General features: G+C 59.3%; 1 protein-coding gene across 1 annotated transcript in view; it reads left to right on the forward strand.

Annotated features, from left to right (window-relative positions):
* The window catches only part of ADCY10 (adenylate cyclase 10), a 39,689-nt gene that overhangs the window by 19,174 nt on the left and 5,150 nt on the right, over positions 1-15,365 (forward strand). The window contains exons 15-27 of the mRNA XM_054587565.1: positions 350-436; positions 3,318-3,592; positions 3,974-4,110; positions 4,738-4,863; positions 5,935-6,213; positions 6,357-6,647; positions 7,913-7,982; positions 8,250-8,481; positions 10,098-10,205; positions 10,676-10,851; positions 11,659-11,815; positions 14,522-14,726; positions 14,805-14,901. Coding sequence (XP_054443540.1) covers positions 350-436; positions 3,318-3,592; positions 3,974-4,110; positions 4,738-4,863; positions 5,935-6,213; positions 6,357-6,647; positions 7,913-7,982; positions 8,250-8,481; positions 10,098-10,205; positions 10,676-10,851; positions 11,659-11,815; positions 14,522-14,726; positions 14,805-14,901 — 2,240 coding nt within the window. The remainder of the gene's footprint in view (positions 1-349; positions 437-3,317; positions 3,593-3,973; positions 4,111-4,737; positions 4,864-5,934; positions 6,214-6,356; positions 6,648-7,912; positions 7,983-8,249; positions 8,482-10,097; positions 10,206-10,675; positions 10,852-11,658; positions 11,816-14,521; positions 14,727-14,804; positions 14,902-15,365) is intronic.

Raw genomic sequence — 15,365 nt, forward strand, 5'->3', positions numbered from 1 at the left:
GCACCTTGTTCCTGTGACATATTGAAGGTGTTGAGAAACAGCATGTTCAAGAAAATCCCAGTGCTGGCTCCTGGCTCCTCTCCCCTCACCTTCCCTCCAAGCTGCACGGTGCTCGCTCGCCCGGACCACGGAGTCCCTCCGCTCCCGGGTGACGGCCAGGCTGTGCCCTGCTCCTCCCGTTCCTATCTGATGCAGGGACACCCGGTGTGTGAGCTGGGAAGGGCTTCCCGGGTCACCTGAGCCACGAGGGGTTTAGGCCCCGCGCCATCCAGTGATGTGCCCCAAGTCACACGGCTAGTGTCCCCTGGCTGTGTCCCCACACTTGATACCCTCCTTGTCCTTCCCACAGTTCCCCATTTCACGAGAGGTTTCCAAGATTAGCGCCTTGAAAAAGCAAAAGCAGCTGGAGGCTTTGTTTATGAAGATCTTGGAGAAAGTAAGAACGCCTGCGGGTCGAGCGCTGGGGGGAGGAGCCCTCCCAGAGCCGGGCGGCCCCGGGGTCCGGCTCCGCTGGCAACGGCTGCGAAGTGTTCCATTCTCCTCCCCATCCTTCCGAGCCTCGCGCGCAGGGCCTGTTCAGAGTGCAGCCAACTTTGGGTGGGGGACCCCGTGGCGCTGTCCCGGGAGTGGGGCCCCTCCTCCGAACCACCGTCCTCGCTTCTCACCCATGTGAGGCGCTGCATGTCCGAGGGGCTACGCATGCGGGCTCCCTAGTCCGGCCGCCCAGCTGGGACCCTCAGGCCTGCTCCATGCCATCCGGGGACCCTGAGCGAGCGACTTAGCGCGTTTGCGCTTTCGTTTTATCGTCCATACAATGGGGAAACGACAGTGCCTTGCTCACAGGGCGGCAAGGCTTAAAGGCGACACTCAGCCGACGTTCCCTCTCTCTGCACAGTGACAGTCGCCAGACCGGCACTGTCGTCCCCACCCTCAGAGCAGCACCAGGACCGCGTGTCCAAGGGCTGCACATTCCGCGGGTGCGTAGCAACTCCCACGCGCTTCCACGTCTGACAGTGCGTTTGTGTTTTTTCCTTCTCTGAGGCCCTTTCTTCCTCGTTCTGATCCTCGACTCGGTTCATGGCGAATCCCCTCACGCACCATCTGCGGTCCTCTTGGCTCCCTTCCTCAGCGGTTGCCCTGTCTCCACGCCTCCTCTGTCCCTCCCTTGGGCAGTCCCTGGGGTCACCCCCACTCCGCTCCCCGCTTTCGCACAGGCTCCGTGTCCTTAAGGACCGCCGCCACGGCCTCCCAGCCAATCCCTGGGCCTCGCGCCTCCTCACCCACTCCATCCTCCGTGTGACTGCCGGAGAGGACACAGGCCACCAAACTCAGCTTCCTACTGTCCAAGCAATTCCCCTTGTCGAAGAGAGAAAAGTCACAGATTTTTTTTTTTTTTTTTTGGTCCTGGAGAAATGCTACTCGCCCTCTGATGTCACCTCTTTGGTGGGAGCTCCCCAAATCCCTGGGCATGACGAACCCCTCCCCCCACCTGCCTCCGTAGCCCTCGGGGCACATTTCTGACTGCACTTGTGAGCTTCAAAGGGCAGGGAGTGTTTTGCCCGTTTCTGCGTCACCGCAGACCCGCGCTGTGCCTGGCACGTGGTAAACGACCGCTGGCATTTAATGAATGTGGCGCTGCATCGGGTTCACACCAGGTCGTCCCCCTTCTCCGTCCGGGCGCATAAGCAAGGCAGCGTGCGTGGTTCCAGAGTGCCCAGCGCTGGGCCCCGCGCATCACCGGCGTCCGGGAAGCCGCTCAGAGGACACGGATCCACGAGTCCTGCGCCGGACGCTGCAGGCGGGCTCGGGCTGGGCTTAGGAATCCGTTCAGCTCTTTGCTTTTGTCTGAAAGCTTCTCGTCTGGTTCTAATACACCACTGAGTTTGGAAACCCTGACCGAAGCTGTGCCTTAACCACGGGCTCTGACAACAGTCTTTGTGTGACATTACTCTCTGTGTGTGACCTTGGCTAGTTACTTCACCTGTTTGTGCCTCAATTTCCTCAGTAAAAGAGAAAATTTTCCCACTGGTACCACCGCCCCTGAGAGTTACGAGGATTAAACGAGCTCCGTTGTGTACAGAGCGTCACACAGAGCTGGGAGCCGTGTGAGCGCAGCGCACCTGTCGGCTTTCGCTCACGTGACAGCGCCCGCTTCACTCTCCTCGTTTTAAATGCAGAGACTGGAGCCAGTGGCGGACTGTGGAACTCACACGTTTTTCTGTTGCTGTTTTTCCTACTTCACTGTCCTTGGCTCACAAATGTCACTGACCGTGCCCTAATGACAGTGTTCTTGGCGTCGGGGAAGAGCTGGCTTTCTGGTAACACAGCGGGGCTGTCAGAGTAAACTTAACTAGCCCATGTGACAGGGCAGGCCGTGATACTTTGTAACGATGGCCTCAGGAGAGCTGACGTTTTCAAGTAGCCTTTTCTGCTGCTCTTTATAAAAACAGGGAGGGGAAGAACAGGTAACCCGACCTCTCCTCCCAGGGACCCGAGGGAGGCGGGCGCAGCCTGGAGCAGCGGCAGCGGGGCGGGTCCGTCCGGCTTGTGCCTCGCACGCGCCTCGCACGCCCAGTGCGGCCCGGCTGGGCGGGGGCAGACTCCAAGGTGTAAGGACGCTGTGCCCCAGCACCTGACGCCCACAGAGGCCCTGCCAACGCTTAAGGAGTGAATAAGTAGTTTGGACCCAGCAGGGACAGGCAGTCTACCCAAGAAAAGGGACTGTTTTAAGTGTAGCAGATGCCAGAGGTACAGCGAGCACGGCACCCAGTACCCGCGGGCGGCGCGGAGGACTGGGTCCGCCTCCCTGAGCCCCGTGTCCCCAGAGCCAGCCCAGCGCTGCCCTGTCCCTCTGTGCTGGATAAGCCCTGGGTGACTAAACAGTAAGTAGCTCTCCCCAGGAGGCCTTCCTTTGCCAATAGGTTACGATGACGTGTAGTAAACCCCCGTTATTGTATGTAATAGGTGACTGGCGGGGCCACAGTCCCACCGTCCGACAAATCTGCGTCCTCTTTGCTCAAAGGCCTGACCGCGTACGGCTCCTTCCCGCCAGCTCTGTCAGGCCGCCACGAACTCCGAGTCCGCGGAGCCTTATTTAACACGGGGTTGCTGGGAGGGAAAGCCTTACAGCCGCCCCACGCAGCCCATGGATGCTCTGTAGGCCGTGACAACAGTCTGTGGGTCATTCCTGCCTGTGTGACGTTGGCCAGTTGCTGCCCCTGCCTGTGCCTAAACGCCTGGGCAGAGGCAGACGCGCACACGCGCGCGGCCCCCCGCCCCGCCCCGGCAGCTTTCTCCCGCCTCTGTGCCTTGTGCAGACGGTGAAGCAGGAGAGGATTATTTTCATCATCGACGAGGGCCAGTTCATCGATCCGGCCTCCTGGACCTTCCTGGAGAGGCTGATCCGGACCATCCCGATCTTCATCGTCATGGCCCTGTCTCCGTTCACCGACACCCCCTGCCCGGCCGCCAGCACCATCATGAAGAACAGGAACACCACCTACATCACCCTCGGGGCCGTGCAGCCCAGCGACATCCGCAACAAGGTCTGCCTGGACCTCAACGTCAAGGGCATCCCCAAGGAGCTGGACTTGTGAGTAACCCGCTTCTGGCCGCAGGGCCCGGCGCCGGCGTTCACCGCCCCGGTCCCCGCCTCGTCAGATTCCTAACATCGCGGCTTAAAGTGCAAACCAGAAAATTTAAATGGTCACTTACCAGGCAAGGGAGGAAGGGACGCAAGACTCGGGATGTACCTGATCGTATAGTTTTGGCTTTGGAAGTATGCTAAATGGTTTACGAAATTAGAAAAGTGAAAGAAAAGGAAAAAAAAAAAAGCAATCGCTAAACATGGAAAAAACCGAAGCCCATGGAGAACGAGGAGAGATTATCTTCATGTCACTGAAAAGACCCGAACGGTTTTCCTTCCTGAAAGGCGACCCTCCCAGGTACATAGGCTGCCTTGTCTTCCCAACAGGTACCTGGTGGAGGGGAGCTGTGGGATCCCCTTTTACTGCGAAGAGTTGCTCAGGAACCTGGACCAGCACAGGGTGCTCATTTTCCAGCCAATGGAGTCCGAGGAAAAGGCCAACGTGACCTGGAATAACCTGTTCAGTGAGTCCCGCGGCCACAGCCCTCTCCGCGCGTTCCGCGGAGCGGCGGCCAGGCGGGCTTTTCCGTGGGCTGCCTCCCGTCCGGGTCAGAGGGCTCGGGGGCCAGAGACCGCTGGGCCTGATACCCCGATGGTGAGAGAGTGTGGCATTTTGGAGACAACGTGACCAGGCAGGTTTACCATTTGAAGCTCACCGTTTCTGACCCCCCTTTCTGGTACTCACCGTGCCGTGAGCAGAGGGCCGTCGCCCCATGAATGTGTTTGCACCCGAGTGTGGGTGTCGGAACGTGCACGAAAGCCTATGTTATCACACACTATAAGGTACACCCGGGTAATCTGAGTCACATTTTCATAAAACTGCACGTACTATGGAAGACTTCCATTCTTTCTCTCTCTCTCTCTCTCTCTCTTTTTTTTTTTTTTTAGGGGGGAACAAAATGTCCTTAGAATAAATTTAGATTTTCATAAAGCAGTTTTACTTAATACACAGTATTCCCAGTGCTTTGGGGAGCCAACAGGCCTCTCCGCCGGCTCTGCTTCAGGTGAGACCCACCTCCCAGCTTCCTGGGAGATCCGGATAATGCCAGACCGCTGACCGTCCGCTTTCCTTCCCTGTTCTCACCCGACAGAGAACGTCGCCAAGCCAACCGAGGAATTAAAGAAATTTACTCTCGGCGAAGAGGGAAGTGAAGAAATCTGCAAGCTCGCCAGAGGCGTCAGATTGAAAAACCTGTCTCCACCAGCGTCATTAAAAGGTAAAGACAGCCTGAGCTGTCTCCCCACGCCCCCCGTCACTCTCAACAGGCGTGGGGGTCCCAGGAGGCTGGGCTTTCCTGCCTCCGATTAGGAGCCGCCTTCCCCTGCGCATGTTGTGGGGTCTGGTTTGAACAAAGTTTCCTTCTGCTGGTAAAAGAAGGAGGTACACTAGGTTTTCAATTACGCAGACACCAAGTAACAAGAGAGAAAATGGAATACTGAATTTAGATCAGAGATGTATCGTTATCCTTTTAAAGAAAAATGGCTTTCAAGCCGTGTTCTCATACGTGTTCAGCTCCCATGCACGCCGTCTGTAAAGAGCTTCCAGGGTCGGGAAGGGTGCCCTTGAGGTTCTCAGTCTCCGAAAGGGCACCTAGCTCACGCCTGCGTTTTCATTCACTACGCCTACGAACGTAGCAAGGTCGACTGGCTGGGCTTCTAGAGTGTTCTGTGGGCGAGCGGAGAAGTTGGCATTTTGTCCCTGATGAGGGTGACACAATGACATTCTGGTCAAGATGCCGGGGGCCACAGGACCGGTGACACAGAGCTTTGGCAAGGAGCTGGGAGCTCTCTGACGCTTTGTCCGGAGCATGGAGACGCTAACAGGCTGTCACAAGACTAAAGGGATCTTGGGGGAGGCAGCGGGGAGGCTGATGGCTGGCAGGCTCCAGGAGAAAGGGTCGCCAGGGAGGAAGACGGAAAAGGACCAGCTGGAGGGGTCGGCATGGGACGGGGATGGCAGGCCCGGCTCGTCCTCGCCACCGCGGCCCCCGGGGGTCGCTCCTCTCCTCGCAAACCCCATCACGCTTTACTGCTAAATCAGAGCCCCTGACATCGGCCTTATTTTTGCCTACGTGGAGCCGTGCGTAGTTTTAGGCCGTGGGGCCCACTTTTCTGTGCTCTCAGCGCAAGCGCTTTCTGTGAGGCAGGCGCTGAGCACAGACTTCTTTGGCTTCGTGGGGCTGGGTTTCTGCGGACGAGAGCCCAAGGGCGGGACAGCTGTCCACCGCCAGGATGTATTTGATAAAGACGGGTGACCAGTTCTCTCCTGTGTGGCTTTGCACCTGCAGAAATCTCCCTGGTCCAGCTGGACAGCATGAGCCTCCCGCACCAGATGCTGGTGAGGTGCGCGGCCATCATCGGCCTGACCTTCACCACAGAGCTGCTGTTCGAGATCCTCCCTTGTTGGAACATGAAGATGATGATCAAGGCCCTGGCCGAGCTGGTGGAGTCCAACATCTTCAACTGTTTCCGGAACGGCAAGGAGCTCCGAAAGTCTCTGAACCATAACGCCACCTCGTTCGAGGTGAACTTTCGCTCCCTGTCTCTGAAGCCCATGGAAGGAATGGGTGAGTAGGGCCTCGAGGGGCCCGCGCTTCCCCGCAGCTCAGGGCACAGCTCACCCGACGAGCCGACGAGCCGCCGGGCCCGCTGAGCGGCGGGAGCCGGGCGCCGCCCCCGCCGGCTGACGAGCTCTGTCGGTCCTCTCCAGCTCACCGGATGGACGAGGAGCTCCGAGAACTGGAGAGCGAGGTCATCGAGTGCCACATCATTCGGTTCTGCAGGCCGATGATGCAGAAGACCGCCTACGAGCTGTGGCTCAAGGACCAGAAGAAGGCCATGCACCTGAAGTGCGCCCGCTTCTTGGAAGACAACGCCCACATGTGCGACCATTGCCGCGGCAGGGACTTCATCCCCTATCACCACTTCACCATGGACATTCGGCTCAACTCCTTGGACATGGACTCCATCAGGAAGATGGCTTACCTCCAGGGGTTCAAAAGTAAATGTCCTTCTTTCTTCATCACTGCTAACCGTGCTGGGGGGCTGCGAGGGTTGCCAGCCCCCGAGGGCCCGGGCGCAGGGAGCGATGAGGCCTCGGCAGCAGGGGTGCCGGGCGGGGAAGGGCCGGGACCTGCGTGCCATGGCGTCTAGCCGAAGCAGTCTCTCCGCGAGACGGTCAGGGAGGTTTGGGGAGACAGATGGGCAAAATGGGGTGCAGCCCGCATTCAGATTGACCCGCCCAAAGGGATAACACAGGCCCGGCCTCATCGCCACCAGGCGCGGGCCCCGGGGGGTGAGGTCTGGCGTGGGGAAGTGCGAGCAAGAACAAGGCAGGTCCCCGAGGAGATGTGACTGTCGCTCCGTTGGTCGGGTTGGACGCAGGGCTCGGCAGTAGAGGGACGTGGGGGCAGAGAGATGCGCAGGGCCGAGCCGGTCAGGGCTCCAGGGGACAGGCCCCGGGCTCAGGGCAGGGACCCGAGGCCGTCTGTGAAGCCAAAGTCAAAAAGTTACAAACTGGTAACACACACCTCCAGCCAGGTGACCGGGAGAAACCCCGTGGAGGATTCAGGGGGCAGGATTCAAGGGCCCGGGGGCTCAGTTCCCGTGGGCCCGAGGGACGCCGGGCTTGGGGCGGCCCCAGCCAGCAGCCTCGGGGGTCGCCACTGAAGCTGCTGGGGAGATCAGAGGCCCCACGACGAGGAGTCCGTGTCACAAGGACATGAACGGCTGGGAAGAGATGCGGGACAGTGCCCGGCCCGTGGAAGGTGCAAAATAAACCTACCTCTCACTCGTTCTCTTACGCACATCGTCACTTGATGCTCTTAGCCACCCTGAAGGTGGAGGCTTATTTGCAACTTATCCATGAGGAACTGGAGGTTCTGGAAGAGTCAAGAGCTTGTGTGATGCTGCACAAGGGGTGACAGTTTATTCAATCCCAGGTCAATTAATTGCCAAGTCCAGGCTATGTGCCTGACACCTGCGCTCTCCAAGGCGCAGGGCCGGACCCGCAGGGCCCCGGGCGAGCAGAGCGGAGGTGGCGCCCTGGATCCCTCCTCCCCGAGCACCGGGGGAGCGGCTGGGGCGGGGGCCACCCTTGGCTGTCTTCTGTTTTAAGATCACTACGGAATTGTCTAATGTATCGAAGCACGGATTGACTGCCGGCTCTAAACTCAAGGTTCTCTGCCCTTTGTCCCGAAACGACCAGACACCTGTGCTGGACAGACTATTTCAATGACCCATTCAACGCATTTGTTTATTTTCTAGCTGAAGAAGAGATCACCGTTTCCAAAATAGAGATTCTGAGAAAGTCTAAGATATTCCCGGAAAATCTCAGGTACCGGCACGCGTGGCTGCTGAGGGCCAGCGCGTGCGCGATGGTCATTCAGTTCCGAGCACGGCCAGAACCGTCGGTCCGGCCGGCACCTCTGGCCTCGGAGGCGCAGGCGGAGAGTTGCCCGGGGTGTGCGTGGGAGTGCGGTCCGCGGTGCCCGCGTTAGGCCTCCTTGTCTTGCCCCTCCCTTCACCTTTAAAGGCGTTTTCACGTGAACAGCCTCACCGGGCCCACACGTTATCACGCCTGTTTGTTTCTGCATTTGGCCAGTCCCGACGAGGTAAGAGAAAAGATCCTGGGTTTCTTCGACACCGTCATAACCAAGATGAGCCCGTCGCAGGAGGACATCCTGCCGCTGGAGTCGTGCCAGTGCGAGGAGATCCTGGAGGTGGTCGTCATGCCGCTGGCCCACCACTTCCTGGCTCTGGGGGAGAACAACAAAGCCTTGTACTACTTCCTAGAAGCTGCGTCCGCTTACCTCCTCCTGAATGACAACTACATGGTAAGCGGCTTCTGCCCAGCTCTCCCCCCGCCCTCCGCTTGGGATGCCGTCGAGGCCGGGCCCGGGGGGAGCCCCAGGGCGCCCTTTACCCCCGCGGGTCCTTGCTTCCCGCCAGCTCCCCTTTCTTTGAAAATCAGACCGCTCAGAAGGGAAGGACCCGAGATGGAGTAAAAAAGTTCAGACAAATTGCCAACAGCACCACGTGTCATTGAAAACACTGCCACCTGTAGAAACTTGCCGCGAATTGTCTACCTGTGTTGGGGGGGCGCATAGTGGCGTGCGTCAAGTTCTCACGCGCTCCCACCAGCCGCCGATGCCCTGGCGCATGCTTCTCCAGGAGGAGGCGGCCGTCGCTGGGATGTGCAGGGGCTTGATGTGCAGAAAGCAATGAGGAGATTCGGGGCCCCAGGAATTAGCTGGGAAGCACCGAGCTGAGTGACGCTCAGTGGGTTTCTTGACAGCAGATGCGCCAGGGCTTTAAGATGCTCAGCGGCTCCTCAGTCCCCCAGGGGGCCAGGCTGGGGCTGGGGGCCATTGCGCCTCTCTGAGGTGCTTGGCCTAAGGCCGCCCTCCATGGAGCAGCTGGCCGGGCTCACCTTCCAGGAGCTCCCCGGGGAAATGGTTCCCTGCCTCTGGCCAGCCTCAGGGAGAGGTTCCCGCCTCCTCTCCCCGCCACAGGGTCCCGGCCTGCAGTCCCTCCTCGCCCAGCCTGGTGGCCTGCTCCATGTTTTACAGTCCCCGTCTATCACACCAGCCTAATCCACCCTCACACCTTAGAGCGACATAAAATTTAAAAATGAGACCATTAAAAACGACAGCAAGCCCCAGTTCTCTCAAGAAGTTGTGTTAAGAATGAAAGTCTCCTGGGTGATTTACTCACACGTGTGGGGTGCGGGGGAGAGGGCCAGGGAGTCCCAGGAAGAGAAGGTTTGGGGAGCCCCAGGGCCGACTTGCTAAACCTGCAGAGAGTGGAATGCTCAGGAAGATGGCGATCGGAAGCTGAGCCCAGTGCAGGGTTCCAGAATGTGCCATGGGTACCCGTCCCCTGTCGGAGAAAATCTGGTGGGACCGGGGCTGGGTGCAAACGCATGTCTCCCTCCTGCCCCCGCTCGTGGCCCTCGGGCTGCATGACACGGAGGGACGTGGCTTCACCTCATTTTACTCTCCAAGCCGGGCCGGGCCTCGGCGTCCCAGTGCCAGGAGCTCCTGCGGCCACCGCCCCAGGCGCCGGAGATGGAGGCAGGGAGTTGCCCGGGGCCTGGCCTTCCTCCCCACTTCCCCACAGACAGAGTCGGGGGGCAGTGCCAGGGGGTTCCCCCTCCTCCCCGCAGCAGCGGCCGGCCCGCTCCTTGCAGACGTGGGGGCGCGTCAGGGGCCGCAGATGCAGGGCTGGAACTAAGGGAGGAGGAGGCTTCAATGGAAGCACTCAAAGGCGGCGTTTGCCCCGGAAAAGTTTCAGACGAGCGGACTGTCGGGTTCGGAGGCCCTTTCTCGCAGGAGCGGGGTACAGGTGGCAGGCGCCGGAGCGGCTCCCGTTCTCCCGCTTCGGTGGAGCCTGGGGCGACGGCCCCCCGGGAGCGGGGTCCCCGCTGACTGCACCCTTCTGACCTCTGCAGGCCTACACATACCTGAACGAGGGAGAGAGGCTGCTGAAAACTCTCAAGAACAATAATTCCTGGAGCCACACCTTTGAGTCTGCCACCTTCTACAGCCTCAAGGGTCAGGTAAGAAACCACGAAATGCAACTTATTCTGTGATTTGCCACGGGGGCTGCACGCAGGAGAGGGAGACGCCACCACGCATGTGGTGCGCCCTCCCCCCACCCCAGGTCCTTCCCAAGGCCCCAGGGCCCCGAGCACCGGGACTCAAACATCCTCGCCGCCGCTGGCCGGCCGCAGGACCCTCCTCGCCTGGCCGTCTTCATGACATGTTTTCCTAGCAGCCCCCCAAAATGGACACAAGTGGGTAAACGTTTCTCAGAGGTCCAGGAGGCACGTCAGCCGTGCTAAATGCGAGGCATTCGGCTCTCCCTCCCTCCTTCCCTACGCACGCACGAGAAACGCTGCCCACGATGCACCGGCGCGGTCGCGCCTGGGCCGGGAACCGCCGCCTCCTGACGAGCACCCCAGAAGGGCGCGCTGGCGGGACAGACCCACTAAGCCCAGAACCCTCGCTTCTCCTCCTCCCCCTATAGGTCTGTTTCAACATGGGCCAGATGGTGCTGGCCAAGAAAATGCTGCGGAAGGCCCTGAAGCTCCTCAGCCGGCCTTTCCCTTACAGCATGATCTCCCTGCTCTTCCACACCCGTGTTGAGAAAAACAAACACTTTCGTTACACGAATCAACAGGCCAAACAGAGCTCCCCTCCAGAGTAAGGGGAGAGGCTGGCTGGGCCGGCTTCCCGCGGGCCCGAGGGGAGACCCCGCACCAGGTCTGGGGGCTGGGCGGCTGAGAGGAGGGGGCCCGGCACGCTCAGCAAGGGCCCTTCTTGGGCACAGACTTCTCCATGTGGCCCGTGTGGCGGAAGGGGCTGGGGGGTGCCGTGGATCTCGCACAACAGCACTAACTGTGCTCCTGACGGCCCCACCCAAAAGAGCTGCTCACTGCCCCCGGCCTCGCCTGCTAAGGTCACGGCTCTCAGGGGTTCGGGTTCCACACGTGGATCTGGGGGGAGGCCTGCAGACCACAGCGGAAGGCGGCTCTTGGGAACGGCCGGCTCCTCCACTGAGCCGGGGCCTGGCTGCCGGGGGCAGCGTGTGGCGGAGGAAGTGACGCGCAGGACGGGCCAGCCTGGAGGCGGACGGTCGGTCAGTCGGTCGTGGGTCCTGCGCCACACGGTTCTGGCTGTGTGACTTTGCGTTGGTTTCATAACCTCTCTGAGCCTCACCGCCTGCTTCTGTCACGTGGGGCTGCTTATCGCGCCCTTTCTTACAGGGCTGTCAGCAGACTCAGGTGTGGTTGACTGAGAACAATGTGCTTTTTAAGTAGCTTCATGTAAACACCCATGACCGGACGGCCGATGTACACACGTTATCTTCATTAATCCTCACAGAGTCGGTATCATGGTCCCCATTCTGCAGGGGAGAAAACGGGCTTCCTGAATACCCATGTGCTCGTGAGGAAAGGCGGCAGGCCTGCCTCTGTGACCTGTGTCCCCTCTATGCACTCTATCCCCCAGGAAGAAGAGGCTGGCGGAACTTTACCAGCAAACCATCTGCTTCTCCTTGCTGTGGAAGATCTACAACCTCAATTACTTTTTCCACTGCAAGTACTACGCGCAGCTGGCAGCTCTGATGAACATGAACGCCGCCCTGGAAATGCAAGACAACTTCCAGGTAGGGTGTCTCTGTCGCTGCCTTTTAACGTCTGCGTCTTATCGGGAGAGGAGAGCCGAGCGAACGTCCGTTGGGCTGCGGACCCGAGGGCGGAATGCGAGCCCCTAGGGGCCTGGGCTGCACCCGCCACCCCCCGGCACGCGGGTCCCGGTGTCCCTTCACATGCACAGGGGCTGTTGGGGACCTCAGCCAGCTTCCACTTTTATGGGTTGTAGCTATTGATACTATGACGTAAGAAACAAAGACAGGTATTTAAAAATATTTTTTAAAAGTAACAAATCCATTATGTATTAACATAATCGACACTTTCATAGGAAAAAACAAAACAAAACAAAACCCTGTATTTCTCCAAACAAAGCATTTAGTGGGAAGAGAGGCACGTAGTAGGTCTTTGCAAATACCCTAATGCTGACTTCGCAGGGGATGGAGCCTCTCTCCGCTCCTGCCCTCGCGCGCTCACACCGCTCTGCCCCGGGAAACTGCGAAACCTGGGAGAAAAAGAGGGTGAAAAGGAAGATGGTGAAGGAGAATTCTTTCTGAAAAGCTAAAATCATGACTCCCGTGTCAAAGATTTTACCAGATTGTCCATTGAGAGAACTACAGGTTCCAAGGAGAATTCAACTTTTGTGTGGATGCAAAGCTCGTCTAGTCAAAGGGCAAGAATTGCCCGTATTCCCCGGAACATTTACATTTCCGTGAAAACTGACCATTTACACCATTGTCAGTTTTCTACTAGAGACAGCGGTTTAGCAACCCAGAAGCAATGAAAGGCAGGGATAACAATTGGGAGGAGCTGGACCGGACACCCACTAAGTTTTTTTTTTTTTTTTGGCCAATGTTGACCTCTCACCATTTCTCCTGACACAAATAATGCCTCGGTGTTACGCAGCTAGCTTTGACCTCTGTGCGTGCTTCCTGGGAGGGTCGCGGGGACCGCACTGGGAGGCCCGTTAGTCCAGGTCGCCGCCTGGGAAGTCTTTGATTAGAGGAGGAAAACTCCAGGAGGCAAGATCCAGAAATTACTGCCCTGACCGGGGTGGCTCAGTGGGTTGGGCGTCATCCTGCAAAGCTGAAGGTTGCCGGTTCGATTCCCAGTCGGGGCACAGGATGGAGTTGCGGGTTCGGTCTCTGGTTGGGGTGTGTACAAGAGGCAGCCGATTGGTGTTTCTCGCTCACATCGATGTTTCTCTCCTTCTCTCTAAAACAAACTAAATACATAAAAACCTAAAAAAAAAAAAAAAAGGGGGCAAGCACTGTAAAGCTAAATCCAGCTCATTTAATCCAAGTGGCTTGGTTCCTTTACAAAAGTACCTCATGTCTGGGCTCCCCCTGGGGAAGCAGCTCTTCCGCGGGGCCCTCAGCTCTGGGGCACCTGGCCGGGGAGCACCGCGCCTGTCAGAGGCTTACATCCCCAGCGCTGGTTCCCCTCCGCAGACCGGGGTGCGTGAGTGTCAGCGAGACCCGTGAAACCAGGCCTCGGCCTTGCCCCGGCCGACCGCTCCTAGCTCCAGAGCCCCGTGGGCCGCGTCGGGTCCCTCAGACCCCTGCGTTCAGTCCTGGTGAAGGGTCTCCGCCCTGGGTGTCCCCTCTGCCTGGGGTCCTCGTCCCTTGACCTTCCTGGGCTCTTTGCTTACCAACCTGAAGGCCGCCTGCTCGGCGCTGCCTGTCCTGATCGCCTCCCCCATTTGCAGTCTCTCCTGCCACCCTGTCTGGGGGCCGGTTACCGTCTGACGTTTTCTTTCTTGCCCCCTCGTTCACGTGTGGCCTGTGTCCCCTGCCAGCCTGCACACCCCGCGAGGGCCGGAGCCTTGACCTCTTGGTCACAGGCTGAGCACCCAGAGCAGGGTCTGGCGCCTCGCAGGTGCCTGTCAGACATCTAGCAAATGCCACGCTTTACTTCTCCTGGACGCGTGGGGGCGGGGGTAGCCGGGGCAAAAGACACCACCGAGGAGGCACGACTGCGACGAGGGTGGAGGGGCCCGGCAGGGGCTCCCGGGGCGTCTGAAAGCAGCCAGGCCATTGGCGCCGCAGGGCGGAACGGACGAGTGAGTGTGTGTTTGCAGGGCGCAGCGGCCCAGAGCAGGCCCTCCCAGCACTGTAACCACCCACACCCACCCGCCGCCACCGTGAAGCAGGCCCAGGCTGTGGTGCACATCCGGGCTTCTCCTCGTTCGCCCGGCGGGCGCTGCTCAGCCACCACCACTTCCGGCTGCCCTTCCCAGCTGGGAGCGCCATTAGAAACGGGCTCTTAAAAAGCAGCCCTGCCCCCTTCTTTTGGTCAAGTTACAAAGGTCACATAGGCCTGTTATAACAAATCCAACACCACAGAAGTGCAGAAAGTAAAACGTCAAGTCCCTCTTCTCCCCCGGATCCGTTGTCCAACCCCAGCAAGTAGGCACCTGCTACGTCCCCTCGGTGGGGGTGAGTGCCCCGAGGCTTTCTGCAGCGCAATCACAGATCCCCCGGTGGAGGCTCTCGCTTTTTTTTCTTTTCCACAAAAATTAAAATTCTTGTTTAAGGCCTCTGTGGACAAGAGGGGCCCTCAAGCTTGTCCTGGGTGATTCGGTGATCGGGCGGCAGACTCCCAGTTTAACTTCTGTACCGAAGCCCCCGGTTCGCCAGCAGGCACCGGGTGACATCGCTGGGCTCCCCTCCGGGGGCTGCACCTCAGCCTCGCGCCCCCCCCCCCGCCCCTGGCCATTGCAGATTATTAAGGCCTACCTGGAGTACTCGCTGCACTGCCAGCTGGACGGCCGCACGGGCGTGTGGGTCAAGTACGAGGTCATGGCCATGGAGCAGATCTTCAGCCTCCCCCTGAAAGGCACGGGCAGCGAGATCATGGCGTACGTGGCCGAAACGCTGGGCTACACCAAGCTCATAATGGGCCACTTGGACTTGGCCATCGACTTAGGTACGGGCTGCCTGAGCAGGACGGGGCACAGGGATACAAGTAACCCCCAGAGATACTCTGCAGTGGTTCCCTTCTCAGGCTCCCGTGCTCAGAAGATGTGGGTGCTGCTCCGGAACCCCAACAGGCAATCCAAGGTCCTCTGCTGGCTTAGTAAATGTCTCTTGCTGAAAAACAGGTATTTGTCTTAAAAGCCCTTTCCCGAAGGAGGGGGAGGAAGCCATAGGAATAAGTATTCTGGGCTCACTCTGCACCGGCCGCAGGGTGGGTTAGGGAGGGGGGTTCCCAGCAAGACGGACGATGCGGCTGGTCATCGGTCACCCTTCGGAAACCATGCTCTCGTCCACGCTTAGCCTCTCCCAACCGATTGCTCTGGCCAGTGACCTGAGGAGGTCAGATGGCTGTCCCCACGGTGGGAATCAGGCCTCCGGCCCTGCCAGGGGGAGGGAATGGGCCAAGTCTCATGTGGGAAGCAGTGCTCAGAGACCAGCAGCCAGGACCAGCAGCCCGGACCAGCAGCCCGACGTGGCTGGACCCTGGCCACGCCGACGGGACGGTCCCTGAAGCACAGTGTGGACCGAGCGCCAGCCGGAGGCTTAGGAGTGGGTTTGAAGTTTCGGGGTCGCACTCGGTCGCGAGCCG

The sequence above is a fragment of the Pteronotus mesoamericanus genome, unplaced genomic scaffold, assembly GCF_021234165.1.
Source record: "Pteronotus mesoamericanus isolate MK-2021 breed Mesoamerican mustached bat unplaced genomic scaffold, CSHL_Meso_final scaffold_1186, whole genome shotgun sequence".
Taxonomy (NCBI): domain Eukaryota; kingdom Metazoa; phylum Chordata; class Mammalia; order Chiroptera; family Mormoopidae; genus Pteronotus; species Pteronotus mesoamericanus.